Genomic DNA, 26,235 nt, shown 5'->3' on the forward strand with positions numbered 1-26,235 from the left:
ATTCTCTCCAATTTGATTTCTGCCACACACACAGATCGAGAGGACTGAGCGGGTGGGTCGAGATATCGGGAGGAGGATGATGGCTTGTGCTTCTCTCGCCTCGAGCCTGCCGTGGGTCTTCCTCTGCTCTCCGAGGCCGAGGGCTTCGACTCCCCGCCCTCCTCACCCCTTCCTCCGTTGCTCCTCCGCCACATCCGACTTCTCCCATCATACCGGTACTTACTCCCATCACCCTCATCGTGCTCCGCCAATCTGCTTTCGTTCCTTCTTATTGACTTTTCTACGTCTGCAGACTTGAGAGGGTAGAAAGATGGGGAAGGCTATGGTTATCCTTGACAGAATAGCAATTCGTTTTGAGGGTCCTTTTTATGCTGGCCTCCTTGGCCTTCAATCTAGTTGTCTTTGGATGAAAATTTCCTTTTCTCTTTGGACAAAAATTGTCTCAGATGTAGGAAATGATCACCTACCTGTCTTAATCTTGATTAGGACATTTTGCATCTACATATTAAGGAGTGTTATGCAAACTGTCCAGACCTTTAAAGATAACTTGCTTTCTTACTTTGTTGTTTTCGGATGCCAAGGTCCTATTTTTTTCATTTACATATCCATTAGTCTGCTGAGTGCATTTCAATTTAACTTTTATTCGACCCCTTGGAAGTGGCAGATTTTATCTTTTATCTTCTTAATACGGATCGATAGTCTTATATTCTAAGTTTGGTTCATCTTAAATTTATAATTTACTTTTATTCTTTCTGTCTGAGAATATATGATTTATCCTTACATGCTAAAATGATGCAGGCAAACTAGAAAATCTCATAGCACATGTCCAAAATCCATCAAGTAATGTATCTATTGACCAACTCGAAAGTCAAGTTCCGATGACTGGAGGTGCTTATGATTTTAAGGGAGCTACAACATCACTAACTAATGAGAGCTTGTCGTCTCCGAAAAAGGTGACTCTAGTAAGACATGGTTTGAGCTCGTGGAACAATGAAAATAGGGTCCAGGTGTGTAAACCTAATAAATCTGCAGTCTGAATTACTCTAAGTTGCTGATTTTCTATTGAATTTGCACTTTTGTGGTTTGAAATGTTGACTCTTTTGGGCAACGGTTGAAAGATAAAATCATCTATTGTCATACATGTGTGAAATACTTAAATGAACTCCTCCTCATGGTTTAAGTGTGATGATGATAAGAGAACTGCACCTATTGAATAACAAAACTAACATGACCTTCAATCAAGAAGCTGGAGCAAGGAAACCAGATCTATAAGGGAGAAATTAAAAAGAAAAAAAGCTTATTTAAATCTTCATGAATTTTTTCACATTTTTATGGATATTGGTTTTGCAATATATCATTTATGTTGTAATTGCTTTTTGAACTTCAACCCATCACCATCATGTCTCTAAATCCTCCAAGGATTTTTGTCACTCTTTTACTCTGACTAGCCATCAATACTCATGTGGAAACTCAATAACCCTCACCTTTTTCTTTTGTTTCCTGATGTGTAAATGCAACACAACAGTCAATGTCTCATTATCTATAACTTGGCAATTCCCCAAGCTTCCTCTTGGTGAGAAATAATTCTATTTGGCTGTAGCTTTTAAACACTCTTACTGAACATACTTTTTGCTTGAAATTATCTGTAGAAACATATCATCTGTAGATTTCTATACTCTACAAGTGTACCTTCTGTTGATATTTCTTATATGTTTCCATTTAAATTGGACAAGTTATGCACATCTGTTGATTTCTATGTATACCCAATTTTATGGGCTTCATTGTGCTGTCTTAGCATTATTACTTCCAAATTACTTGCAATCTATGTTAAATACCTAGTCTTTTTTAATGGTCATTGTTTAGTTCTTATTTTAAGATGCTTTTTTGAGATCTGTAGCTAAAACACTCATGTTCTTTTTTTTCTCAGGGTAGCTCAAACTTGTCCATTCTTACAGATATAGGAGTCGGGCAAGCAGAGAAATGTCGCGACGCATTAACTGACATAAGTTTTGACATTTGCTTCTCTAGCCCTATTTCACGTGCAAAGGTTTTAACTGCTACTTGGAAATCTGTAACTTTTATTTATTCGTTTGTTTACCTTCCAAAAGTTAATTTGGTTTTAGATGGACTGAAACTCTTGATTTATTTTCTGCTATCTGTGTTCCATACAGTCTACTGCTGAACTTATTTGGCATGGAAGGGACAAACCATTGGTTTTTCTTGATTCTTTAAAAGAGGCACACCTGTTTTTTCTTGAGGGTATGACAAATGGTAAGTGAACTGCGTATGTGTCTGTTCTTTCTAGACTATGAGAACTCGTGTACATAATAATTTTTAACTTTTGGAGGCAGCGGATGCTAAAATGAAGTACCCAGAGTTGTATACCACTTGGAGAGAAGATCCAGCTAATTTTAATGTTGATGGAATTTATCCTGTCCGCAAATTATGGGGTACAGCAAGAGAGGCCTGGAGGGAGATTTTGTCTTCACCTGTAAGTAATGTATGTGAACGATCAATTGTAGGCATGTTTCCACCATTCATGATAACAGTTTCTTTTGCATCAGGGTGAGAGCTTTCTGGTTATCACCCATAAATCGATTTTGCGGGCGCTTATTTGCACAGCTCTGGGACTCGGTCCAGAGAGGCAAGATTCTCTCTCTTGTTTTAATGAAAGAATGTATGGTGTTCAGAATTGTGTGGTCGGATATGATTCATAGTTATACAGCAAGTATTGTCAGTATCTCATCAAAGTATATTATGTTTCTTTTCATTTGCTGCTTCTCTGATAGATAGTGGATTATGAAATTTTTTAGTTGGTAAACTTTTCAACTTATGCTAACTTATTATGCAATCATGCTGATGGTGTAGGTTTCGTGCCGTTGATGTGAACAATGGTGGAATTTCTGTATTCACATTCAACAGGCGGGGAGAAGCTATTCTTCAGAGCTTGAATATGACGGCTCATATGTATAGCAATCACATTTATCACTACTAAAAAGGTAGCATTCCTGTCCCATGAATATACCTTTCTGTGTTAGGATAACTGATTGTAAAACATCTCAAATTGTGAAATTCCAAATTGGAGCTGTCATTGGAAAATTAGGTAACTATTCAGGCAGTAAATTCTCAGATGCAAATGACTAATATGCTTAAATCATATTATATAGATCGGACAGCTTAGTAGATCCCTGTTACAGAACTTTCTGGCATTTTAATTCTTTGATTTTTTAAATATTCTTGAGTAATTAACTGTCTACAAAGAAGTTCTTGCAAAGTTTGATATAATTTTATTTTTTAGTTTGAAAGGTAAATGGTGAAGACAGGATTCAAGCTCAGGACCTCATTAAAGTTTTTGCTTCTTAAACTAGTTGACATTTTATTTATGCTACATAGATTCTTTTTTTCTTAAGCTATTCAAAATAAGGTTTTTTATTATTTCCATTCGTTTCTTGAATATTTTTATTTATATATTTTTTTAAATGGATCATCTTTTTTCATATTAAAGTAAAATAATAAATCTTCATAAATCATAAACAACAATAGATATAAAGAATTGAAGCCTCAATTTTATCTAATTCTTAGGTAAATTTTGCATGATATGTAATGTTTATTGATATATACACATGACAACTTAGAGTTAGCTCATCAAACTCATCATGGCCGGTGGCATCTAATAATAACTAATATTAGAAAGTCAAACATAGTCATCCAATGATAGGATGGCGAGGCCATCTACCACATGAAAATGTCAAACCGGTCAAATTAATAATGATGATTATAATGGCGGTGTTGATGAAGATAATGACTATAGGATTATGGGAAGAATACCACCGTAGATGGACACAGATTTCTTACATGGTAACTCATGCATCTATGATGGTCATGGAAATAGAGGGCTCAACAATGTGTAGATCGTGTGGAGCACGATCAAGAAGTAGGCGATTACACCAACGAAGGCACATATGAGAGCTCCCGTGACATGATCACAGAAGCTTGGAACCTGGCCACAGATGGGTATCCATCCGGCGTGCGAGTTCCCCTTCTTCCCCACCTGCGCCATGGCCCCGGCCGCCGCTGTGGCCGCCGTCAGCAACATCGCCACCGTCTACAGTACAACCATATCGGTCACATACCAGTTGCAAGATCTCAAACACGATCACAACATTCCATGGCCTTACCACATCGAACACGATGACCAACCTCGACAGCGAGGTCGTCGGAGGTACGAAGAGCACGAGGAGGGTGTAGCCGCAGCCGACAGCGTTCGCAACCACAAAGAACCTGCACGCAGTTTGTAGTTAGGTTTCTCTCTCGGTGGTGGTAGAACCGGAAGACTTAGTAGTGTGCTGCTTACTCGAAGGAAGGAGTGTATTGGAACTTGGCATCCAGGGTTAAGCCAAAGATGGTGGTGGAGTCACGGCTCGTCGCCATGACCACCGTCGCGCAGAGGGTGGCCGCTGCAGCTAGAAGCCTCAGGAGGAGGGAGCACAACCTCGAAGTCTTGGCCATTTTGGTTCTGCTATCTGATGCAGTGCTGATCTGCCAGGGGATCATGGAAGCTAAAGGGTGGGTTGGACTTGGCATTTATTGGCGGAGATCGATGGTGGTAGCTTCAGGGTGTCAAACTAGAGGCTATGTTGGTGAGCTGCTCTGATGCTTGGTTGAATGGTGTCTCACCTGTCTCCAGCTCCATTGCTAACCTTGCACTTGTTCCTCTTCTCGAGGACAATACTTTGCTTTCTCTGTGGTAGTGGTTACTTGTCTTAATCACTGCAAGCAAGCATCGATAGAATGAGGTTAAGACATATAGTAGCAGAAATCACATTGGTGTATGTATGTCTGTAGCATATGCAATGCTGCTGCTGAGCAACAGAAAGGAAAAAGGAAAGTAGATAGCCAACCTGGGAAATAGCGAGAAATTTCGGCATTAAATTGTATGCTATATCTGAAGTGACTTACTAAGTAAAGGACATACGAGCTGATCTAAGAAAACTAAGATGAGAAGGAATCACTTATAGCCATTCCCACCCCCAAAAGGAATAATTCAACTTGCAGTGCTTATATTTTCTTCAGGGTTTCTTTCTCTATTGTTTATCCATTTTCCATTGATTTCTTTTAATTGTATATCCAATCTTACATGCTATCTTGAATACATCGTTGAAGTATCCAATCTAACTTGAGAAATTCATTTAGGATCTATATCTCTTGTTCTAAAAGGAATATATATATATATATATATATATATATATATATATATATATATATATATAATTATATTTTTTTTTTCAAAATTGATTATTTATACCTTTGTCAGAGGTGTTGTAATAATATCTAGATTGAATAAATGGCTCTAAGAATAAATAGCTCATATCGAATTGAAAAATGAAAAGATTTGCATAAGCTATACGCTTTATCATTATTTTATGAAAAATCATTAGGTATAAATATGTCAAAATACTTGTGACTCATATCAGTGAAATAGTTTCTTTCTAAAAATAAAATATTTTTTTTTATCAATACATAAAAAATATATTTTGTTACCAATGAACAAGATAATATATATATATATATATATATATATATATATATATATATATATATATATATATATAAACAAAAATTATGCTACTAACATGTTAAACTTTATTGATTGAAAAAAATATTGAAGGTGTATTTAAGGTTATATATTTTTATATATTGAACTAAAATTAGATGGTGTTAACAGGAGGGATGCATATGGAAGATCAATACTATAATAAAATTCTATAAGTGCAAACGTGTTATTTTCTTAATTTTGTTAGGATAGATATGTAAAACTAATAACGAAAAATACGTTATGCCACGTGATCAGCACGTTGCTGCTTCGAATGCCTTTGAGATACGTGCATGTACCGAAGATCCATTCGGACGCAAGGTTTGCGTTCACTACTTTGAGATTTGTGCAGGTAATCCGGACCTGTGGACGGCTGGATTTCCTTTCCCGTGGAGTCGAGTCTCTCTCCCCCTTTCTCTCTTCGAAGGGAACGAAGAGGTGGCAACGCCTTCAGATCGGTCCGCTTCTGTTCTTTCTCTCGCAGAAGGGTCTTTGCTTTGGTGGTGCCGCGGCGTCCATGGCGGAGGATCTTGTTCTTGACACGGCCATAAGGGATTGGGTCCTCGTCCCTCTCTCGGTAGTGATGGTGTTGATCGGCGTCCTCCGCTACTTCGTCTCCAAGCTCATGCGATCTCACCAGGCCCCCGACCTCAAGGTCGTCAAGGAAGGGTCCGTTTCTTCTTCCTTTGCCCATCGCGATCACGTTCCCTTCTCAAAGTTGGTTCTTCTTTTAGACGTTGATTTGGCCTCCCTGGATCTGTTTCCCAGGCAGGTAATTCTCAGAGCGAGGAACTTGAGGGCTGCATCTGGATTCATCCCGGCCAAGTCTTTTCGGTCTCGGAAAACTTATTTCACCAACGAGGTTACTTCTTTCGCTGTTAGATGTTATCGCGTTTATGATCTATTTAGTCAATATGTTTCGTGTTTTACATCCGATTCACCACAAGAATATCTAGGTAGAAAATTCACAAGAACTTTGCATTGAGATTTGTGCAATTAGGTGTAAGCACTGTTATATATCTTCTCCTGGTTAAACCCACAAGAAAGTTATCTTTTTGTGCTTAGCAGCAGCCATTCCTCAGAAACAATGTCTGTTTAATTATATTGGTTTTGTTTTTAGCAATAGTCTGGGTCACACAAGGTCTTAGAACATCATTGATTGTGTATGGATGATGAGAATTTGGAGCTGCAGGAGAATGGCTTGCTGCATGTTCCCAAGGGGCAGTCTCAAAATGCACAAGCACAGATGTTTTCAGACCCAAACTTAGCTATGGATATGATGAAGAAGAACCTATCGATGATCATACCTCAGGTACTGCACTACATACTGTTGACTTATTTGTCAGCCCTCCTTTCGTAAGGCTTATTATTTCCTTCCATTTTCTTTTCATCAAAGTTATCTTTTTCTTTGCCAGACACTTACCTTTGCATGGGTGAATTTTTTCTTCTCTGGTTTTGTAGCAGGTATGTTATATTTCATTACTGTCTGATGTAAGTTTTGTGTTTACCATATGTCATTTATGGGGCTGACTTGAAAGTTTCTTCCTGTGTTCATAGCATCAGTAGTAAACTCTTTTCATTATCTCTTTACGTTGCACAAACACATCAGTGTTTTTTTTGTTTAAACAGTACTTTCCTAACAACCTTCATGGCTCATTGTTCAGTGACGTGAAATGTTAAATGCGAAAGATAACTAAAATAGGAAACTAAAAATATGACAAGACTATGGTATCCATACAGAATCATTTTGATCATCATAAGAATGACCAAAGAGCAAGACTTATAGTTGAGAAGACTCCACCGGCGAGTTGACAGAATTATTTGACTGCTTGTCAAGTTTCTTGTAGGATTTTATTCTCAAGCTTCTTGTAGGATTCACATGATATGGTCAGTTTACATCCATTCTCACTGCGTATTTGGTCTTGCCATATGCCTTGTTTTTGTCAATTGCAATTATATTGGTTAGTGTGATGTTTTAAAAATCATCCAAAATCTTCACATGACTACTATTCTGTCTTATGAATTATCCTTATCCAGTTGATACAGTTCCTAATTTGTGCATTCCTATTTACAGCAAAAATACCATTTCCCTTGACCCAGAGATTCAGGGGAATGCTGCAGAATGGGATCGATCTAAGCACGGTTGATGTGAGCTATGTCAGCAGTCGTTCCTGGTCTGAATTGTTTCAACAATATTTTTTCTGTGACATTCTTTGATGACTTTAGCCCTGGTATCATTTCCTACTCAAGCATTGCTTATGAATCTATTTCGTTTTGGACAGGTACTTTCTTAATTTGTTTGGATTAAGGGGTTTATTCAGCCTTATTCTTGGCGAAGAGAATGGTCAGTATATAAAGTCACAGTTTTGTTCAACTTTTGCATCTTCTAGGACTAGGCATTTTTTTTTGCATTTTTTTTGTTTATGTTTGGGGCAACATTGTGTCTTGTGTATTCAGCCATGGATGACACTCAGCGGATGATGCAAATGAGTGGATTTGGTTTCGACCCATCTAGGGTAATTGTTCATAACTTCAAATGCATATTTTATTTGCATTTAAGTACATTTTTTATGATTATAACTTGTTTGTGTATTCCTTTTTTACATAGCATATAAACAAGGTGTCATAGAGACCAAATAGTATACATAAGATGCCACAAAAATCAAATAGCAGCAGACACTTTTTTTCTTATAGAAGTCATCTAATGAATTCAGCAGGTGCAAACAAACAAAGTAATAAAAAAGATAGATAGAATTCTAACCAGATCTTGCTTTGATTCATATCTTTTGTACCTACACCGAGACGCTTGTGTGTGTCCATACTGTATGGTTTTTAATGATGTGAACATCGTTCAGAGCACTTGTTTTACACTAGGAACCTCAGGGGTTACCAGACCAATTTATTTTCTTTGTGAGGCAGAGCGTTTCTTGCACTTCTGTAGTGCATGTCATATCGCTGATCTGACACCAAATAGTTTCAATTATTTTATGTGGTGCTTTTTTTTTACTATAGAACAGTTACATGACAACGATAATAGACGTGTTTTAAAATTCCTGTACGGTATTAGATGATGACTTGGTAGATCCTTATTAATCTACGCATCATATCAAAACATATTATGCACATTATTACTGGTGGGAGCTGTTTTGAACTTGCATGTAATGATTCGCAACCTTCTCTTTTTTGTGCACCACACACATGGCACATTTAGGGTCCTACATGGGGTAGTCATGTATCACCAAGGGTGGGAGGAAATAGATGCAAAGGGGATTCAAGCCAGCTTCCCCTTGAAAAGGGGCTCAATGTGATTATCCAAGCCAGTCGTCATCAGCATGATTTGCAACTTTTTGATGCACAGGTGATATGTGTCTGATTGTGTACTATGGTTAGTTTGACATGATCCAGCTTAATGTGCACTAAGCGCCCACCACCATAGGGTCTTAGGAAGGATGCGTGCATCCCTCTCTCCATGCTGAAAAGGCTGTTTCTGCTATTTTAACCTGTCTCCCTCTCTGATTAGTAACTTGGATGTTGCCTTAGCTGTAGAAGTTCACCTAAGGTGTATCACTTGGCTTTTTGTAGGTTTTGTTTTGGAATTAGGCATCAAATGGAATTAGATCAACTGGGATTGCTTTGATGGAATTATCATGATTCTGATATTCCAGCAATGATGCATAATTCTGAAACTGTAGACAAAGAATAAAGATTCTTGAACTTTACAGCAAATTGATAAGAAGAAACAAACAGAAGGAAGGATTTATGGAAGTGGAGACTGGAGAATTGCAGCCAGCAAATGAAATACAGGACACGACAACAACAGTAACAGTCAGTCCATAATGTCTCAACTATTTGAGGTTGACTATAAGACCCTTTCCTGTCATTGAGCTGTATCTACAGCAATATCATACATCACTTACCAGAAAGATACTTTATCCTAAATTTAATGATTGAATCCTATTGCAAAGTGGCAATATGCATTGGTTTGGTGAGAGTGCAATACAGAAGCAGAAACCAAATTTAGCTTAATGCGCGTCTTTATGAACTCCAGAAAAGCTTTGTGAATTACCTCAGTCTCCTTCTATAGAAGACTGCATCTGAGAAGTACATGACTTTTTATAATATCCACAAATTGGTTCCACTTTCTGTGGAATTTGGGTATCCAACTTTAATGAGATTTTTACCATGACTTTGCATCAAAAACTATCGGCGTTCTGGGTTTATCTGGCACAAATTTTGTAGTCCTTATTCCTCTTTCGAAATATTTGTGGTGATTGAAAGCTTTAAACCCAACAACAATAAAACTACTTTTTTTTCTTGCAGAGCTTGAGTGCAGAGAAGGATGGCATTGACATCATTCAACACGACTGGGCCCTTCCCAAAATGGAGAAACGTGCGGAAGATGCATTGAAGAAACTACTCAAGTAGTCAACTCAGTTTACCTACTCAATCCAAGTCTCCCTGTTTCCAATGAACTTGTCATGTTTGGTTTCATGTGACTGGTGCTGTAACAGGGAATTATTCTTAGGCACAGTTTTTAAAGCCATGCACTTTGTTATTCAGAGGAAAAAAAAATTGCCCAATTGAAATTTTGATCAAAGAACATTTAATTATGTTGTTTTTATTTCCATCAACAATTGTTAGCAACAGGTACTCTCATCTTGTGTTAATTCTGGAACAATGTAACGTTATTCTCATTCCAGAATCAGATTGCCTTCACAATCTTTACTTCGATTCCCCATTCCTCTGTATTATAAACCTGTCATACATAGAAACATATCATGCCACATAAATCTAGGGTTTTTTTGACAGCTCCTTCTTGGCTGTTCAGCATATAGAGACACATCATTTTGACATTTTTGTGGGATGAGTAGTGCAGTCTTCCTACAAAGATCTTGTTCTTGTAATGGAGGTAGGGACATGAACATATCAGTCCTTAGTCAAAAGGTGGCTGTGATGAATACACTAATCAACTGTAGATGACACCGGTCGATGTCAGAACAGCAACTGCATTCATTCCATACTAAGATCCATCTTGTCCTGCACAAATCTACTCCCCGAGATCTAAAGCTGTACGTTTCTGTTCACAGTTTCAACCTTGTTAGATCGCTCGGTCTGACTTCTCCAGGAAAAGTTTGCAGTAGTTGACTTCTCCAGGGTGGGCTAATAATAATGGTGGTCATCACCATCATGCTAAAAGCTAATGTGGTCGATCTCCAGTGGGACGTCAAGAGCCTTCTCCCACCATAAAAGGAGGCCTTCTCCTCGATCTCTCAGGCCACAGAAGCAGGAAGCGCCTTCTCCTAACCCACCCACGGTTCACAACAGGCTTCGCGATGCCGAAGGCCACAACTCTCCTCCTCCTCCTCCTCATCCTCCTCCTTAGAACATCCGCTGCTGCTGCTGCCGATCGTTGCTCGCATCAACCGGAGAATGGCGAGAACATTCTGGACGAAGCAAGCCCGGTAAGATAAGATGCTTGAATGAGGATGGAGGCATTGCACTCGATATCAGATCCCACACTTGATCCAATGATATGATTTCTTGCAGTCGAGGAAGCTGCTGGTGGATCTCACGCTTGACTATGACCTCGGCGGGCCCAACACCAGGCATGATCCGAGGAAAGGGGGGAAGACCGGAAGTGGAGGAAAGAAACCTTGGACATCTCCACAGGCTCAAGATGCTCCTTCACATATTTAATCTGCCAACACTTCAATCTCCCAACTTTCAAGTGAACTACTAATATTGCCACTTTATGTTGAACTCATGACTGCTTAGAAGACAAAGGAAGAACAAGGTTGATGTGGCTACACCGTAATGGACATGATTAGGCATGTGATCATTTAATTTGGCTTCACTGTCTTCCCCTCCGGAATCATATTCCTATGCTCTTTATAGAATCGTCTTCGTCTCCATTTTATGCATGTTATATGAGCACCCATTTGCATACAAGGAGAGCTTCACATTATTATGTCGAGTTAACTTATAGTACTACTTGGAATTGGATGTTGGTGGTTGACCCAATATTTTATCTTTTATAGTTGATTCCCCTTAGCCACATGATTAGAAAAATATTAGGAGAAAAAATAAATGACATACAAGTCAACTAAATAGCCATCGAAATGACTCGAGAGCTCCTTCAGGTCTCAATGGATTTAGACTCAAGTCAATCCCGACAAAGATAAAGAGTAAATCTAGCAACGAATGACTGACCACGATTTTCATGTCAAAGATCATTTTTTTAGTCTGTAAAAGGAAGAAAATATTCCATGGAGCATTTCTAGATGAAACAGTATCTAAATGAGAAAAGATTGCTCACCAACTATCACAATCTTTTCCAAACAGTATTAGGTAACAGCCAATTTTGCTGTGTTCCATCCTACACTATCACATCCCAAGTCATTGAGAAAACAAGCCATTTTACAACAAAAAGGAGTTTTGTTCCAACATATGCAAATGATGATGATACAAACTCTCTGAAGGAAAGAGAACAAAAAGGAGCTTCATATCTGGGGGTAGATCATGTCAAATTTATACTAACTTAGAAGACCTTTTCGAGAGTTTTGTTGCAACTGAAGCTTAAAATTCCAGTTGTGATGGAGATTACTTCAATATACTACTATAATAAAACATAAAACACACAAACAAGTTGCTTCTGCCAATTAGGTTTTTCTTGACGTAAAAATGTACCCCTTGGTGAAAAGCTCGGTAGTAAGCAAGTTTGCAGGACACCATGAAAGAAAAATCAAGATTGTGCATTGAGGGGCATTTTCATCAAAATAGACCTAAATATTATGTAGGATCCGAAAGTCTACCTGATTTGTACTAGCATAAAATGGTCATAAGTGACACCCATAAGCCAAATTGTTGATTTCTATAATGCAAACAAAATTATAAGCCGGCTATTGACACCTACAAGTTAGATAAAAAAAATATGATCATTTGTTTTCACTTGAAGCAAAGGCTCAAATAGTGAATACTCCAAAAAAATTTGAGACCACTAGACAAGATATCATCTCTATACCCACTAACTTGGCCTCAATCACAAAGACCTTAAGAGAATAGGAAAAATAAGACATTGATATCAGCCACATGAATACTTTTGAATGGAAGAGTAAAAACAGAAAAAATCAATATCCATCAAAAGCATAAATTGGACAACTAAGATTTAATTCACATGCATATCAAAAGCATCATAAAGGAGAACACAGCTAATAACTAAAGCTTACAATAGAGGTGAAAAGATGGGAACATCAAAGCCGGAAAAGCACTAGTAGGGGGAAAAGAGTGGAGGAAGCTTGAGGTTGACGGCAACTGGTTAAGCAGTTGATGCTAAAGAAATATTTAAGGCATTAACTGGGGACTGCACAAGAATGGTCATGATCATGTGTGAGGATGATTACATAAGAATGAATAATTCACAATAGGCAAAAGACAAGTTCTCAGCATTTTGGAAAAGCAGCCATTTACTTGAGACCAAACCTAAGTATCAAATCTCAGTCTGGTACCAGTCCTTGGGCAGAAAGGTGGTGGAGAAAAACCATAACTCAGCTCGGTTAACAGAAAGTTTTACATGATTAATTCGACGGTTTTCTCAGAATAAATGGTATAGAATGTAGACTAACGGATAATAGGTTACTCCAAGACCAACCAACAAGTTTTTGCACCACTAAATGCAGCCAATAAATTGCTGATTAGATGGATTGACACATGCAGAAAAATCATAGCTCAGTTTAACAGAAAACTTTACATGATTAATTCAACAGTTCAGACACACAAAAAAATGGTTTAGACTGTGTGGACAATTACATTAACAAACATGACATCATCAATATTTTAGTATGTGTCAGATCATACAATAAAGAAAAACTAAACACTCTAATTATACCTTCCATTACAGGGAAAGTTCTTTAAAAGCAAACAGAAGCCCAATCAATTTTCTCTTAAAACACACCTGCAAAGTGCACTGCACCTTATCAAATGGATACCTGAATGCTTATCTGACAAATAAAAAAAATGCAAATGAAGGAACAAAAAAAATGGACTTCAGATCCTTAAGCCCGAGGTAAATCATATCAAGACAGAATTCATTTCATTCAATTTTGCGGAAGTTTATTCAATTGAACTATACATATTTTGTTCCAAACAAAATTCAAATAAACTAACGTATTCCACTCCTGGGAGGATTTTCTTTTTTTTCTCCAAAAACTGCTCATGTCTATTTCTCATGTTACCCTTACTCTACATTTTAATATATATCTTATCTCCAATGTTTGTTTCTCAATTCACCAACTGACCAGCCACAAACCAGATACCGCCCATCCTGAATCTACTAAAATGTTTAGTTGTGTTCCAAGATCAATGTTGCCATACTACTACTAACATTTAAGGAGGCACGTCTATTTGGAACTTAAAACCAGTTACTTTCTAAATAGAAAAACTTCTCCAGCTCTTTCATATCAAAGTTACTTTAGCATAGATCTTGCCAACTAACAAGAATTTAATTATCAATAACAAAGTTTCCTAATACTCATGGATTTGTTATGGTAAATAATTAGCATGAATACAATCATTAATATCAGCATACAAGAAATCAGATAGAATAATCAACCTCACCTTGTTCTGCATAACCCACAACCTCAGATTTCATCAAATGATCAGATTTTCACTTTCTTCATTAACAGAATAAAAGGAAGGCAGAGAGGTTATTTCAACAAATATCTTTCTTCCTAAGTACAATGTAGTATATATAAACCAAATATGAAAACAATGACATCTATAGTGACATTTTCACCAAATGGCTCAAAGGAAATAAAACCCAGAACCCATAAAGCATGGAAGATAGAATGTACTCCTAGCTTGCCTCCATGCGAGACACCCTTTGCAGCATGCTCTAGTATATAATATTATACTGTGCCAAATGAACCAACATTTATAATTTATAACATTTCAGTAACCCTACCCCCCAACAAAAAAAAAAGGCCTGCTATAATCACCACAAATTCCTTGTTATTATAAACAAAAAGCATAATGTCTGATAATCTTTACTCTGCTAAACAACACCTCCACTTCAAGCAAATATTAATTCATGATACAGTTAACAGCGGTTGAAGATCTATGTTTTGCACCTCCACTCCACTTGATGGCATACAAACTCAAGAGGGAAGATGGATTCTTTGGCTCTGAATTTTGTTCATGTTATACAGTCACACAATTTATCGTATGTCTTTTTACTTCAGTTGCGCTTACAAAATCAATTTCCCTAGCCATCTGGATTTACTATAATTAACTTCTTTGGTCATTCAAAGACAAAAATCATTATAGCCAACCACAAATATTTAGCCAGACAGTTATATATCCAGCAGCATGCAGGTAAACTTCATGGTTCACAAAAGATCATAGAAAAGTCACTAATTTCTAATAAAGGCAAAAAGTTCAGCTGAACCATGAAATTGGATGAGGTCAATGGCATAGAAAGCAACACCTAAACTCCTTGCAATATGCGATAACTATCCAAGTTAAACTAATTCCATATCCCTCCTCTAAAGAATTTAAACATATAATGTTGAATTATTTCATCAACCAATATGAAGTTTCTCAATAAAAACTATAAATATTGGGTCTACCATGGACCTCCTTTACTTCCACTTCTAAAAGATCGGCAAACCTGCACTCTGAAGTCTCAAAAATCTTCAGTATGCCAACATATCAAGCTGCATACTGACACAACCACCACAAACAATTAAAGAGTAACCAACATTAGAAGGGTCTGAAATACCAAAAATAAAAATTCAGATAAATAAAAGCACAGCAGGTGATAATTAGTAAAAGACTCAACTATGTTTACAATCTTGGTAGCTGCTCAAACTCCATACCTGCTGATGCTTAATAAGGAATATATATGTACACATGATTCAACAATTTAACCAACAAATCCTAACTATTCAAATATTGATAAGTTACCAGAATTTAGAAATCATTGTTCGCTTTAAAATTTAAAAACAATAACCTCTCACCACCATTTTCTCTTTCATCCTACCAAAACTCATAATACGTTGAGATATAATTCAAGATACCACACTCTTTTTGCTGTTAACATATGCAACATCCAAACAACAACAAACTCATGTTCATTGTCTTGCGAAAAGAGTTCAAAATGATCAAATTCTAATTTAGCTCATACAAAAATTTCAAAAATTCTTTGTTCACTAGTTTTGAGGACAAACTAACTCCTTAAGCTAAGTGCTCATTTATAGTTGTGAATCCTCTACAGAAATACCAGCATCTGCAAAATTCAGAAAAAAGCCATAGAATTGTTTGACTGGAATGAAACTTTAAAGTCTCTATTCTGCAAACATGTTCTTCGTTGAAGCTTCTTGATTGGCTGAGGTCAAAAATAAAGTGCCGCAATAACAAAAAGTCATTGATTAGATACTTAACAGACCAAGTCCAAAAATACAAGAACATAAGAATAGGTATACATATGATGTATGCCCATCAAATGAAGCATCATAATACCTATTCCAAATTGCAGCAATCTTAATGTGAAGATCAGAAAGATCAAGCATGAAAAAATGAATGTCACCTCAGGGTTTGGTGGAATCTAAAGAACCAGTTTCACTCAATACAAAAGCCTGGATGAGGCTTTGGGCAGCATGGGTCTGCTCTGGTGTTCCAGATATTATAATCACTGTCTCTGTTGCCTCAGGTCTGGGTTCAGTGATGGTAATTTTGGCTTCTGAGATCTAAAATATGGGGAAAAGAAAGGTTAAAAGTGAATAAATAACTGTAATGTACAATAACACATATCACGCAAACCTCACGGATATGCCTCAGGCAACCTCCATCTTCACCATAGATAGAAGGTACAAGGGATCGAGGAACCACAACATCTACACTTGTGATAGGCACTGGCTGGCTTCCACTGCACCAAAGTGAACAGAATTAAAGGAATTCCGTTTCATGCAAGAAATTTCAACAAATAGCATAAGTAGGTGGAAAAGCTGACCTAGCAAATCCACCCATCCTTCTTTGTGGAACTCCTCCTGGGTAATCAGGTAAAGGCATGGGACCGCCTACATCCCTCATACCCTATTTCAATTAACCAAAATGAATGCTTAGTAATGAATAAGAAGGGAGGGGGGGTGAGGGGGAGGAGAAACAGCCAGGTAATGTTAACAAGTAGTTCTACTTCAGCAAACATGCCTCAGATGATATGCTGGCATTTCTTACTATCCATAAACAGAATTTGTAACTAATTGACAAGGATAAATCAACTTTGTTTTAGGACCAGAACCTTAACACTGGTGAGCTAATCCACCAGAACAAATTGAAACTCATCAGACCAATAGAACAAGAAATTTCACATGCTAGGATTCTAAATCAACTTTTAGAAGACTACTAATTAGTTTAGTCTCTACCAATAGAAGGTGAGGAACAAAAACTGAACTGCATAACAGAAGCATATATCACGAACCAGTTTCAGCTCGAATTAAAAGCATATGAATCAGGATTCTACCAGTCATAAGAATTATTTGTAACAACTAGAGGATAGCAGTGCTAGCAAAACCTGAAAGTTTAAACAACAAAATCATCCTTGGTCCATGCATTTATAACAAAGGAACAGCCACATGCATGGGTCTCCCAATTATGCAGTGTTTGGGTAATGTTAACACTTAACAATGCACCCTACCACTGCAAACTGAGAGGTTATATAGTGACTTGCACTGTTGACACCCACATCAAGAAGAGCTGAGAGGTTATCTAGTGACTTGGAACTGCTAACACCCACATCAAGAAGCACCACCATTAAAGAGGTGTCAAAGCCTTTCCCCTTAATAAATGCAATCATAAAACTGAATTATTTTATCAACAACTAAATGTAAATGTTGTACCTAAACAAATTGTAGAAACTACATAATCAACTTTAACATGTCATACACATTTGTAATAGGATTGCATTTCCTGTAACCAAATAACATGATCCTTGGACCCTTTAAATAAATTACATGATGAATCATTTATAATGATACTATACCTAACATCTCATCCTTCACTGCAATGTGTTGTTATAGTATTTTTTGAATTGCCCACTTCTCTGATGAACACGAGAAAGCTAGAATATTTTGTGATTATCTTATCGTCCTGAGAATGTTTCCCAGCCATCTCAGCTGAATTGCTTGAGATTCAGTGTATTTAGCCCTCCCATACCAACAAAACATAAAAAGTTTTGACAGTACCATTTGAGTACAAAAGTAATCCATGTCAGATTAATTGAACTGGCAACTCACTTTTCTGTTTATATTACCCATCCTTAAAGCACCTACCTTCGGCCACAAGCACACCCATTGTTTGGTATATTAGTCACTCTGTAAATATAGTACAGTCGTTTCTTTAACATGTTACATTGTGTTTTTGTTTTTTCCCTTGCTTTTTGCTGTAAAAATCTGTCTGCTAGGCATGTCTATGAGAACACTGAGTCAAAACTGACCAAAACATCACACTCTTCATGTTCTATGGAACTGCTTTCTAACACCATCTGTACAGCATGAAACATCAGATTCCCCATGTGGTACAGTGCTATATGGGGCTCCAGTTATGCATCGGAGACAAGTTTGAACCTAATTAAGTCACACCACAGCGCAACCTAGGCATTTCAAGCACTTCAACACCTGATTGTTGCCTACTGTTCCTGGTCTTGAGGCTTGCCTTTTGCTTTGGCAACAAAGTTCATAAGTTGTTTGTTGAATTACTTGTTCCACTGATCCCCATGGCAACAATGGCATTTTGCCCGCAGCTCACCCCTTCAACTAACATTTTCTTTCCTTATCCTTAGTGTGTTGCAAATAGGCTAACCCTTTGCGAACGATATTGCTACGGTGCGCACAACTTAAGCAATTTCAATCAAGTATGTAATAATGGGCCACCAGAGGGAAGAAGATAACTTAAAAGTATTGTATGTATCATTTTTGCTCCATTTTAGTTCGTTTCCCCCATCAGCAACTGGTTTGTCAGCATACAAAAATCTCAAGCCATGTTTTTTTTTCAAAAAATAAGTAGCAAAGACAGGATTCGAGCCTAGAATCTTTACCAACGAAGCTAGCTGACACCTTCATCTCAGGTCATGTTGCAATTCCACAATCCCCCACCAAAACTTGCTAGAACAACGTGCAAATAACACTTGCAATACTAAAAAAGTATAGTAACCCTAGACTATTTGTTGCATAACCATTTGGAGCATGAGAACATGTCCATTTCAGTGACCAATAAAGTGTTATTGTTATGTTATGTATGTGCAATCCCAATTTTGTGCTTTTCCAAACAATGACAACAGTTTTGCCCATGCATTAGCTCTGTAGAATCTCTCTTTGCAGATCCTACAGGATCACAATAAGTTAAGGGTAAGCCTTGGTGAGCAGAAATTATTTTGGAGTTGGCGCACAGTTTAGGCTTGGTATAAGTATAACATCCTCGTTATACCAAACACTAGAAAAACTAGAATCTGCTCATGCTATGCACAAAACAAAACAAAAAATATATTCCTTTCACTCCCCAATTCCAACAAAAGTACAATTTTTTTTTTCTCAATGAAACAAAAAAGTAAACTACAAGACAAATACAAACCTTTTAGAAACAAAACAATGCTTCAATTTCAACAGATATCAGTAATACCAAATTAAAACCTCCTACGTAGAATATTCAGCCTACAAAATCAACTCATACCCTACAAGCTGTTGCATTACTCATCAAAACCATTCATAACACTATCTAAAAAAAGCTTGTACCCAAACAACAACAAGCAGCATCAGTGAAGGTATTACAATTTTTTTCAACGAGCAGTGAAGATATTACTATCTAAAAAAAGCTTGTATCCAAACAACAACAAGCAGCTTGAATCCAAAATATTTTTTTCACTCCCCAATTCCGACAAAAGTACAATTTTTTTCTCTCAATGTAACAAAAAAGTAAACTACAAGACAAATACAAACCTTTTAGAAACAAAACAATGCTTCAAGTTCAACAGATATCAGTAATACCAAATTAAAACCTCCTACGCAGAATATTCAGCCTACAAAATCAACTCATACCCTACAGGCAGTTGCATTACTCATCAAAACCATTCATAACACTATCTAAAAAAAGCTTGTCTCCAAACAACAACAAGCATCATCAGTGAAGGTATTACAGCATGTGCTGCAGTATGAAAAATGGTGCATACTGATAACAGTACATCACAAAGCATAATATGATAACAGATGCTACTCCATACAACATACCAACATCTGACTGGTGGGTTTGCATGACTAGCAAAGTAACCAAATAATATTGACCGCAGACTGGTCACTAACAATACTGAAAACTACTGACTATACAATGTGAGTTATTACCTAAAAAAGGACTATTCTTTTCCAAAATTTAATACAAAATATAAATATTGCCACTTTTATTTTATCAATAAAGAAGACACAAGAATGTGATACCTGAGGCAGCCATGGTGCAGGTCTTTCAATACCAAGTGGTGGAATACCCAGACCATGAACTGGATGTGCAAATGCAGATCTTTCTTCAAACAGGCGACCAACAGGATCCTTCTGAAATGGGGGCAAATTCGGGTACAACCTGGAGGGTGAAGATTCCCTCCTCCCCATGTACAGACCATATGGAGGTAATTGCTCGATAAAAGCAGGAGGCGCATTAGGATTCATAGCAGATAACTTATCACGAAAAACGTGATGCTTCAGTCTAGAGGTTATTTGCAACAAAGCTTCCTGAACTGCTCCAAATTCACCAGATATCTAAAAAAACACTCAAGCATCATGTTTCTGCCCTGATCAAAATCGAGCATAAACAAAGACATTTGGTAGAAAAAAGAGAGGCAAGAGAAAAGTCCAGGATCAAACCATTTCATACAGGAACTAATCAGAAAAAGAAGCAGCAGCCAAAATATCCACAGTAAGCGATCCACAACATACCTGGACTACCTCATCATTTTCTGGCACACCCTTGGGGATCTGATCTTTACCGAGAATACGAATATGAGCTCCCGAAAGCTTCCTCATTTCTGCTATTATAGCACCACCTTTGCCAAGAAGACAACCAGTTTGGTTGGAAGCAACAAGAAGCCTTGACAAAACAGTGCTATCTTTAGCATCTGGTACAGCCATCACTAGTCTATGCTGAACACGAAGAACTGCATCCTGTACAGGTGCGATCCTATCACTTGGAAGCTACAGAACACCAATACCCACATTAGTAAAGTGACATTATCTGTCATAACAGTCTAACAATTTAAAACAAAATTGACTATTATCATGGAGTTGAAAATGCAACCTTCTTTATGGAAAAAAATATCAAACAAATAATGGCAAACAGAAAACTTTCTGGAGAAGCGACATGGAGTCACAAAAATCCAAGAAGGGATGCAAAGTAATGAGAAATGCTCAGATAGGTCGTTTTTAGCGTGAGATACAAGTAGCCATTGGACAAACACATGATAGTTTTTTTTCCCTGCTTTAATGAAATAGGTGAGCATGAGATTTCACTAACATAGCTTTTTTTTTCCTAAAACAGTAAATCCAAAATGTCATAATTCTCCAAGGACTCAAGTAAACTAATCTCAGAAGTTACACCATGATTATCTACTTCAGATATCACAGAAAGAGCATAAGCAATTATAACCTCCAGAACATAAGACAAGAAGTAATGTCAAAGGTACATTTGATTTGGTATTGAAGTATCTAGGTTAAATAATCGTAATACGGGTGATTTTACCCAGTGTTTTGAAAGGCACCCGGTCACTCACTTAGGTGCTCGGGCGAGGCGAGGCCCGAGCGCCTCGCACAGTGGTCGGGCAACACACTTCAGTGAAGCACCGCCTCAGTGCTCGCTTGAGCCCAAGCGTCGAGTGCCACGAGCATGTGCTCGATTGAAAGTGAGCAATCGAATCATACTATCAACTCTGGTTTGATTGAACAGAAACTTAGTTGGTTCAATGGAACCAACTAAGCATAGTAAACAATAACGATAACCCCTCCCCTCCCACGACCTCTGACCCACTAACAATAAACCCTAATTACTCTCGTAGCCCCGACCCACCTTTCGTCCATCGCCGCTGCATTCGTGTGCACCTCCCTCCGCAACCACTGCTTTTGTGTGCAACTCCTTCCGCTGGTAAGGGATAGGGCAGCAACGTTATCCGCCACCGACGAACACATCTGAAGCTTCCTCCATCCCCAACAACGTCACCCTCCACAGCTTCCTCCGCCATCACTGTCGTCATCCGAAGGTTCCTCGATCACCGTCGCCCTCTCCTTCCCCACCTTCCACCATCGGTGACTCCTGTTCTTCCCCCACTGTGTACTTTTATAACTATGTTAACAGTGGATTAACTCCTATTAACAATGGATTATTAAAACAACTATTACCATATCTTTTAATAAATTAAAACTAATATTAATCCTTAGAACTATTGACCCTATTTAGAACTAATTCCTATTTAATACTAATCCTTATTTAGCACTGTTAATCATATTTATATATTATATTTAATACTAATTCCTATTATATATTTTTATATTTTAATGTTCTAGAGAGCCTTTACTCGAGCGAGAGCCTAGGCATCTCAAGCATTTGGAGACCTACCTAGCGCTTTTAAAAACACTGGTTTAACCTTAAGAAACTAGGCTAACTAGGCCAGCAATGAAAGTGAGAGAAGGTTCTTGCAACTTATTAGACATGACGTCTTATCCCTCACCATCCAGGTAAGACATTTTTTACTGTGTTAATCTGAATTTTCTTAGCTCTGGTATTTAGTATCATTAAACCAATAACTACCAGCTTAACCTTCTCAACACCAAATCAAATGCGGCCTAAGAATTGCCACAAGGGTGTGCAGACCTGCAGCCAAGTCAAGAAAATGACAGGCAGGAGTAAGTTAAGAAAGAGGAAGAGGGGGTAGTTGGGGTTGATAAGAGAGCATAATTTGCAACAATAACATCTTACACATACCAACTGGTTTAATTTATTTTTTTATGTATAATGTAACATGCAACAAGATTGTCAATATCTTACAGTGACACATGGTGAACATGACATACCAAATTCTTGAGCAGCTAATGGAGCAATGGGTGTATGGATTAATCTCAGCAATCAAAGATAAGAATTTTAAACAAAAAATACTTTTAGTTATGTTGAAAAAAGAAATGGTTAAAAAAAACAACAACAAAACCGTAAGTCTTAACTATTTGAGATCGGCTAAATGGTTAAAAAAACTGTTATTGTTAAAATTTTAATTAAAGCTTGACCCAAAAATAGCATTTCCCCAAGATTCTCTGAATTGAGTTCCATTATGCCCACATGCTGCTTGTGATACAACAAAAACCAGCAAGAAGTATGAAACCAGTTTCAGGAGAAAAAATACACATGCTTCAGCCACTACCTGAATCATTAATGAATTATTATCAGAGGAGAAAGCCGAGGAGGATAAACTAGAAGCATACCGCAAGACCAGATATCACTATAATCCGATCATCTGATTCAGGAGTTGTCTCCAGAACTTTAATTTCACAACCAGTGTCATTTTGAAGACCTTTAACAATGTTCCCTCCCTTCCCTATCACACTTCCAACTTTGTCACTGGAACAGAATAACCTGTAAGTTATTAGCTCTGGAGAAAGTTGAGGCTGCAGAGGTGGTCCACTTTCATGAAATTTAGGAAAAGGTGGACCGATGCTTGGATGAAAGTCAGCAATGTGATGGGGCCTGTTTGAGAATGGTGGCCCTTGATGGGGATGATGATAATTTAGCAGTGGAACGCCTTCTGGCCGAGGACCAGAAGCAAATGGATGAGATGATGGACCAGAAGAACCCATTGGAGGGAACAAATCACGTTCACGGGGTGGATTATCCAGAAGCTGCTGAGCAACTAAATGAAGAGCTTTCTTCACTGATTCAACCCCTCCTGTTAACTGCAAAGTGATATTACAAAGTTTTAGACATTATTCATTGATCGACACACTGTTTCTCTTAAATATCTAAACTAAAACAAGAGAAAAGAAAAAAAACAGAAAATAGTACAAGATGCAAGAAAGCAATAAAACAACAAGGATAAAACAATGGCAAAGACTGATAATTGAAACAGTTCCTAAATATCCTCAAAGTACTCTTTACCTGGACAATTTCATCCTGTTGTGAAGCACACAATGGAAGCTTATCTCTTGGGAGTATCCGTATCTGGGCTCCACTATCAGCTGACATTTGCTTGATTACACTCCCACCCTTTCCAAGGAGGCAACCCACCTGGTTAGACAGAACTAGTAATCTTGCAGAAACATTGGAAAGCTTCTTATTTGCTTCATCTTCATCGTCATTTTCTGCTTCACCTTCAATTATTCTCTCAAATACAAGCAGGAGAGCCTTCACTACTGATGATGGTACTCCATCAAACTTTGAACTCTCCGCAGGAGAAGAATCCTTAGCTCCTTCAATGTTCTCAGTGATTTCCTGGGAGTTATCACCACCATCATCGGTACCAGTTTCTTCATCATCTTCTTTACCCTGTTCGTTGCCTAGTTCTGCATCTTTCTCCAGCCCAGTAACTACAATAACTCTCTCATCACATCCAGGGACAGTCTCTTCAAGTCTAATCTTTGCACCAGTCTCTTGACGTATCCTTGCTACAATACCTCCACCTTTACCAATCACGCTTCCAGATTTTGAAGCAGGACAAAGTACTCGGAAGATAATAGCACCTGGAGGCACTTTCAGCTGATTTTGCTGTGTTATAGAAGGTCCAGTCTTTTGCCACTTACCCCTACCATTGGGCTCTAAGGGATTTCGTTCATAAGGACGCTTGGAAGGTAAAAATGGAAACGCCATGTGCTTCTAAGCCACTGATCCAACAGGAGCAAGACTAGTTAAAAAACAACTTGCAACAAATCAGATCCAAAGAGAAAAGATACAGCAGAACACCGTAAAGCATCAAGCACATCAAATAAAAAATCCCAGATGAAACAAAGACATCACATAAAAAAATTATTTTCTCAGACTAGTAGATTTTCATGTATTCTTTTTTGGGTTAGTTCAAATTGTTTGAGATTGTCAACATTATATTTAATGCATCCTTGCTAACCAACAATGCTAGAGTCACAAAGCAATCCAGATTTGAACCCCAGAAAATAGTGACATCATTAAAAATATATATAAGAGCCAACATAAGCTAATGCAAAAGCTTTTAGGTAAAGTAAATTTATAACTGTGTTAAAATTTTGCATTTAATAACTCACACGACTAAGCAGTCGACCTGCAATCAAATCACCATCTTAAAAATTGATGGGTGGCAGCAGGTTGTCAAACTAGCTTTTCGAGCTAGGCTCGTACAGGGAAGCAACTTGGATTGTAGGATCAGATCATGAGATCATAAGATCCAACAATTTATTAAAAATTTAATTTTAAGATACATACATATAATTACAGAAATTTATAAATATTTTTATAAGATTTAACAACACTTGTATATTCCTAAGTTAATAATTACATTTTTTATCAAAGTGAATGCATAATCTCTTATTTAAATGAATAACAATTTTATTATTTCGTGTCTCATTTTTTTTTTAGGTTCACGACAATTGATCTCTCCACTCAAGCATCTAAAGTCAAGAATGATACTCATTGAATAAAAATTTATTATACATCTGCATTAGTGATAATATTTCGACTGTAACAATTAAAAGTATCATGACCTTAACCAAATCCATGCTTTCTGGTTTCTATATATGACTGGAAGAAGGCACACTAACTTTCTTAAATAAGAGGTGTTACAAGCTACACATCAGAGCCTAATCGATTACGTGTGCTGGTATATGAACAGGTATATCAACAGAATTAAAGAGAAGGAGAATTTATCTTTACATGACATCATTCTCTTACCAAGCTGGAGTTTAGTTTCAAATAGGATAACAACAGAAGACCTCCAAGTTTCTGAAATAAAATACCATGCAAGTGAACGAAGATATGAATGCAAATAGTTGTCTAAGTTCATCAAGAATAATCATAACTTTTTTTCTCCACAAACGAATATTGATACCAGAGAAATAAGAGACAGGAGGAGAGGACGAGAGGATGACATGAGAAAGGAGGAGACAGAGGAGAAGAGAGGGGAGGAGACAGGAGAAGAAGAGAGGGCAGGAGAGGAGAGGATAAAGCAGGGTTGTGGATGAGTGGAGAGCATAAGGCAGGGAAGAAGAGGAGAAGACGGGAAGACGGGAGGAAAGGAGACGAGAGAGGGAAAAGAGAAGAGACGAGAGAGGAAAGAGAGGGGAGGAAAGGAGAGAAGACGGGAGGAGAAGAGAGGATGGGAGAGGAGAGACCAGAAGAGGGTACGAGATGGGAGGAGAAGAGAGGGAAAGAGAAGAGACGAGAGAATAAAGAAGAGGGAGGATAAGAGATTGGAGAGAAGAGTACCGGGTAAAGGAGGCGGCTTGGCCCGCGACAACGGCAGCGGTAGGTGGCGGCTAGAGGTAGCGGCCGAGAGGAGGTGGCTCGGTCGGCGACGTCGGCAGCGGCAGCAGAGAAAAAGTTAGGGCTGGCTCGTCGCACGGTCCCTGGCAGTGCACGCCGCCTCCGCTTCTCTCTGTTAGTTTTTTACC

At 37.8% G+C, this 26,235-nt stretch overlaps 4 protein-coding genes across 9 annotated transcripts; 2 read left to right on the forward strand and 2 right to left on the reverse strand.

Annotated features, from left to right (window-relative positions):
• LOC135641543 (probable 2-carboxy-D-arabinitol-1-phosphatase) lies at positions 1-6,066 on the forward strand. 3 transcript variants are annotated; one of them, XM_065156954.1, is made up of 8 exons: positions 1-215; positions 799-1,007; positions 1,928-2,047; positions 2,172-2,271; positions 2,352-2,491; positions 2,565-2,644; positions 2,869-2,999; positions 5,946-6,066. In XM_065156954.1, the coding sequence occupies exons 1-7, from the start codon at positions 77-79 to the stop codon at positions 2,993-2,995; spliced, it is 915 nt and encodes a 304-aa protein (XP_065013026.1). In that variant the 5' UTR covers positions 1-76; the 3' UTR covers positions 2,996-2,999; positions 5,946-6,066. The 3 variants fall into 3 exon arrangements, with proteins under 3 accessions (XP_065013026.1, XP_065013027.1, XP_065013025.1); XM_065156955.1 differs by lacking the exon at positions 5,946-6,066 and adding an exon at positions 3,893-3,995; XM_065156953.1 differs by lacking the exon at positions 5,946-6,066 and having other exon boundaries at positions 2,869-3,199.
• Positions 3,547-5,012, reverse strand: LOC103987760 (CASP-like protein 1C1). Its single transcript, XM_009406149.3, has 3 exons — positions 4,355-5,012; positions 4,179-4,281; positions 3,547-4,105 (listed from the first exon to the last, which is right to left on the reverse strand). Exons 1-3 carry the CDS (start codon positions 4,582-4,584, stop codon positions 3,881-3,883), a joined length of 558 nt encoding a protein of 185 aa, XP_009404424.2. The 5' UTR covers positions 4,585-5,012; the 3' UTR covers positions 3,547-3,880.
• LOC135641544 (uncharacterized) lies at positions 5,978-10,200 on the forward strand. Its single transcript, XM_065156956.1, has 8 exons — positions 5,978-6,262; positions 6,362-6,455; positions 6,786-6,905; positions 7,009-7,057; positions 7,668-7,767; positions 7,876-7,937; positions 8,051-8,109; positions 9,914-10,200. The coding sequence occupies exons 1-8, from the start codon at positions 6,111-6,113 to the stop codon at positions 10,016-10,018; spliced, it is 741 nt and encodes a 246-aa protein (XP_065013028.1). The 5' UTR covers positions 5,978-6,110; the 3' UTR covers positions 10,019-10,200.
• Positions 10,201-13,301: 3,101 nt separating this feature from the next.
• On the reverse strand, positions 13,302-26,235 carry LOC103987762 (KH domain-containing protein HEN4). 4 transcript variants are annotated; one of them, XM_018827613.2, is made up of 9 exons: positions 26,051-26,191; positions 23,759-24,480; positions 23,089-23,556; positions 20,563-20,817; positions 20,071-20,385; positions 16,599-16,681; positions 16,409-16,514; positions 16,176-16,335; positions 13,302-13,544 (listed from the first exon to the last, which is right to left on the reverse strand). In XM_018827613.2, the coding sequence occupies exons 2-8, from the start codon at positions 24,464-24,466 to the stop codon at positions 16,177-16,179; spliced, it is 2,094 nt and encodes a 697-aa protein (XP_018683158.2). In that variant the 5' UTR covers positions 24,467-24,480; positions 26,051-26,191; the 3' UTR covers positions 13,302-13,544; position 16,176. The 4 variants fall into 4 exon arrangements, with proteins under 4 accessions (XP_018683158.2, XP_009404429.2, XP_009404426.2 ...); XM_009406154.3 differs by lacking the exon at positions 13,302-13,544 and adding an exon at positions 15,106-15,310 and having other exon boundaries at positions 26,051-26,220; XM_009406151.3 differs by lacking the exon at positions 13,302-13,544 and adding an exon at positions 15,654-15,974 and having other exon boundaries at positions 26,051-26,235.

This window comes from Musa acuminata, chromosome BXJ3-6, assembly GCF_036884655.1.
Source record: "Musa acuminata AAA Group cultivar baxijiao chromosome BXJ3-6, Cavendish_Baxijiao_AAA, whole genome shotgun sequence".
In the NCBI taxonomy this organism is placed as follows: Eukaryota; Viridiplantae; Streptophyta; class Magnoliopsida; order Zingiberales; family Musaceae; genus Musa; species Musa acuminata.

Coding starts and splice junctions, on each gene's coding strand:
- LOC135641543 (XM_065156954.1), top strand. CDS start 77: ATGATGGCTTGTGCTTCTCTCGCCTCGAGCCTGCCGTGGGTCTTCCTC. Junction 1,008..1,927: donor ACAATGAAAATAGGGTCCAG/GTGTGTAAACCT, acceptor TTTTTTTCTCAG/GGTAGCTCAAACTTGTCCAT. Junction 2,492..2,564: donor GGGAGATTTTGTCTTCACCT/GTAAGTAATGTA, acceptor CTTTTGCATCAG/GGTGAGAGCTTTCTGGTTAT.
- LOC103987760 (XM_009406149.3), bottom strand. CDS start 4,584: ATGCCAAGTCCAACCCACCCTTTAGCTTCCATGATCCCCTGGCAGATC. Junction 4,282..4,354: donor CAATACACTCCTTCCTTCGA/GTAAGCAGCACA, acceptor AACTGCGTGCAG/GTTCTTTGTGGTTGCGAACG. Junction 4,106..4,178: donor TGGTCATCGTGTTCGATGTG/GTAAGGCCATGG, acceptor GTTGTACTGTAG/ACGGTGGCGATGTTGCTGAC.
- LOC135641544 (XM_065156956.1), top strand. CDS start 6,111: ATGGCGGAGGATCTTGTTCTTGACACGGCCATAAGGGATTGGGTCCTC. Junction 6,263..6,361: donor CTCAAGGTCGTCAAGGAAGG/GTCCGTTTCTTC, acceptor TCTGTTTCCCAG/GCAGGTAATTCTCAGAGCGA. Junction 7,938..8,050: donor TATTCTTGGCGAAGAGAATG/GTCAGTATATAA, acceptor TTGTGTATTCAG/CCATGGATGACACTCAGCGG.
- LOC103987762 (XM_018827613.2), bottom strand. CDS start 24,466: ATGGCGTTTCCATTTTTACCTTCCAAGCGTCCTTATGAACGAAATCCC. Junction 20,818..23,088: donor TAGTGATATCTGGTCTTGCG/GTATGCTTCTAG, acceptor GGTGTTCTGTAG/CTTCCAAGTGATAGGATCGC. Junction 16,515..16,598: donor AGGATGGGTGGATTTGCTAG/GTCAGCTTTTCC, acceptor ACTTTGGTGCAG/TGGAAGCCAGCCAGTGCCTA.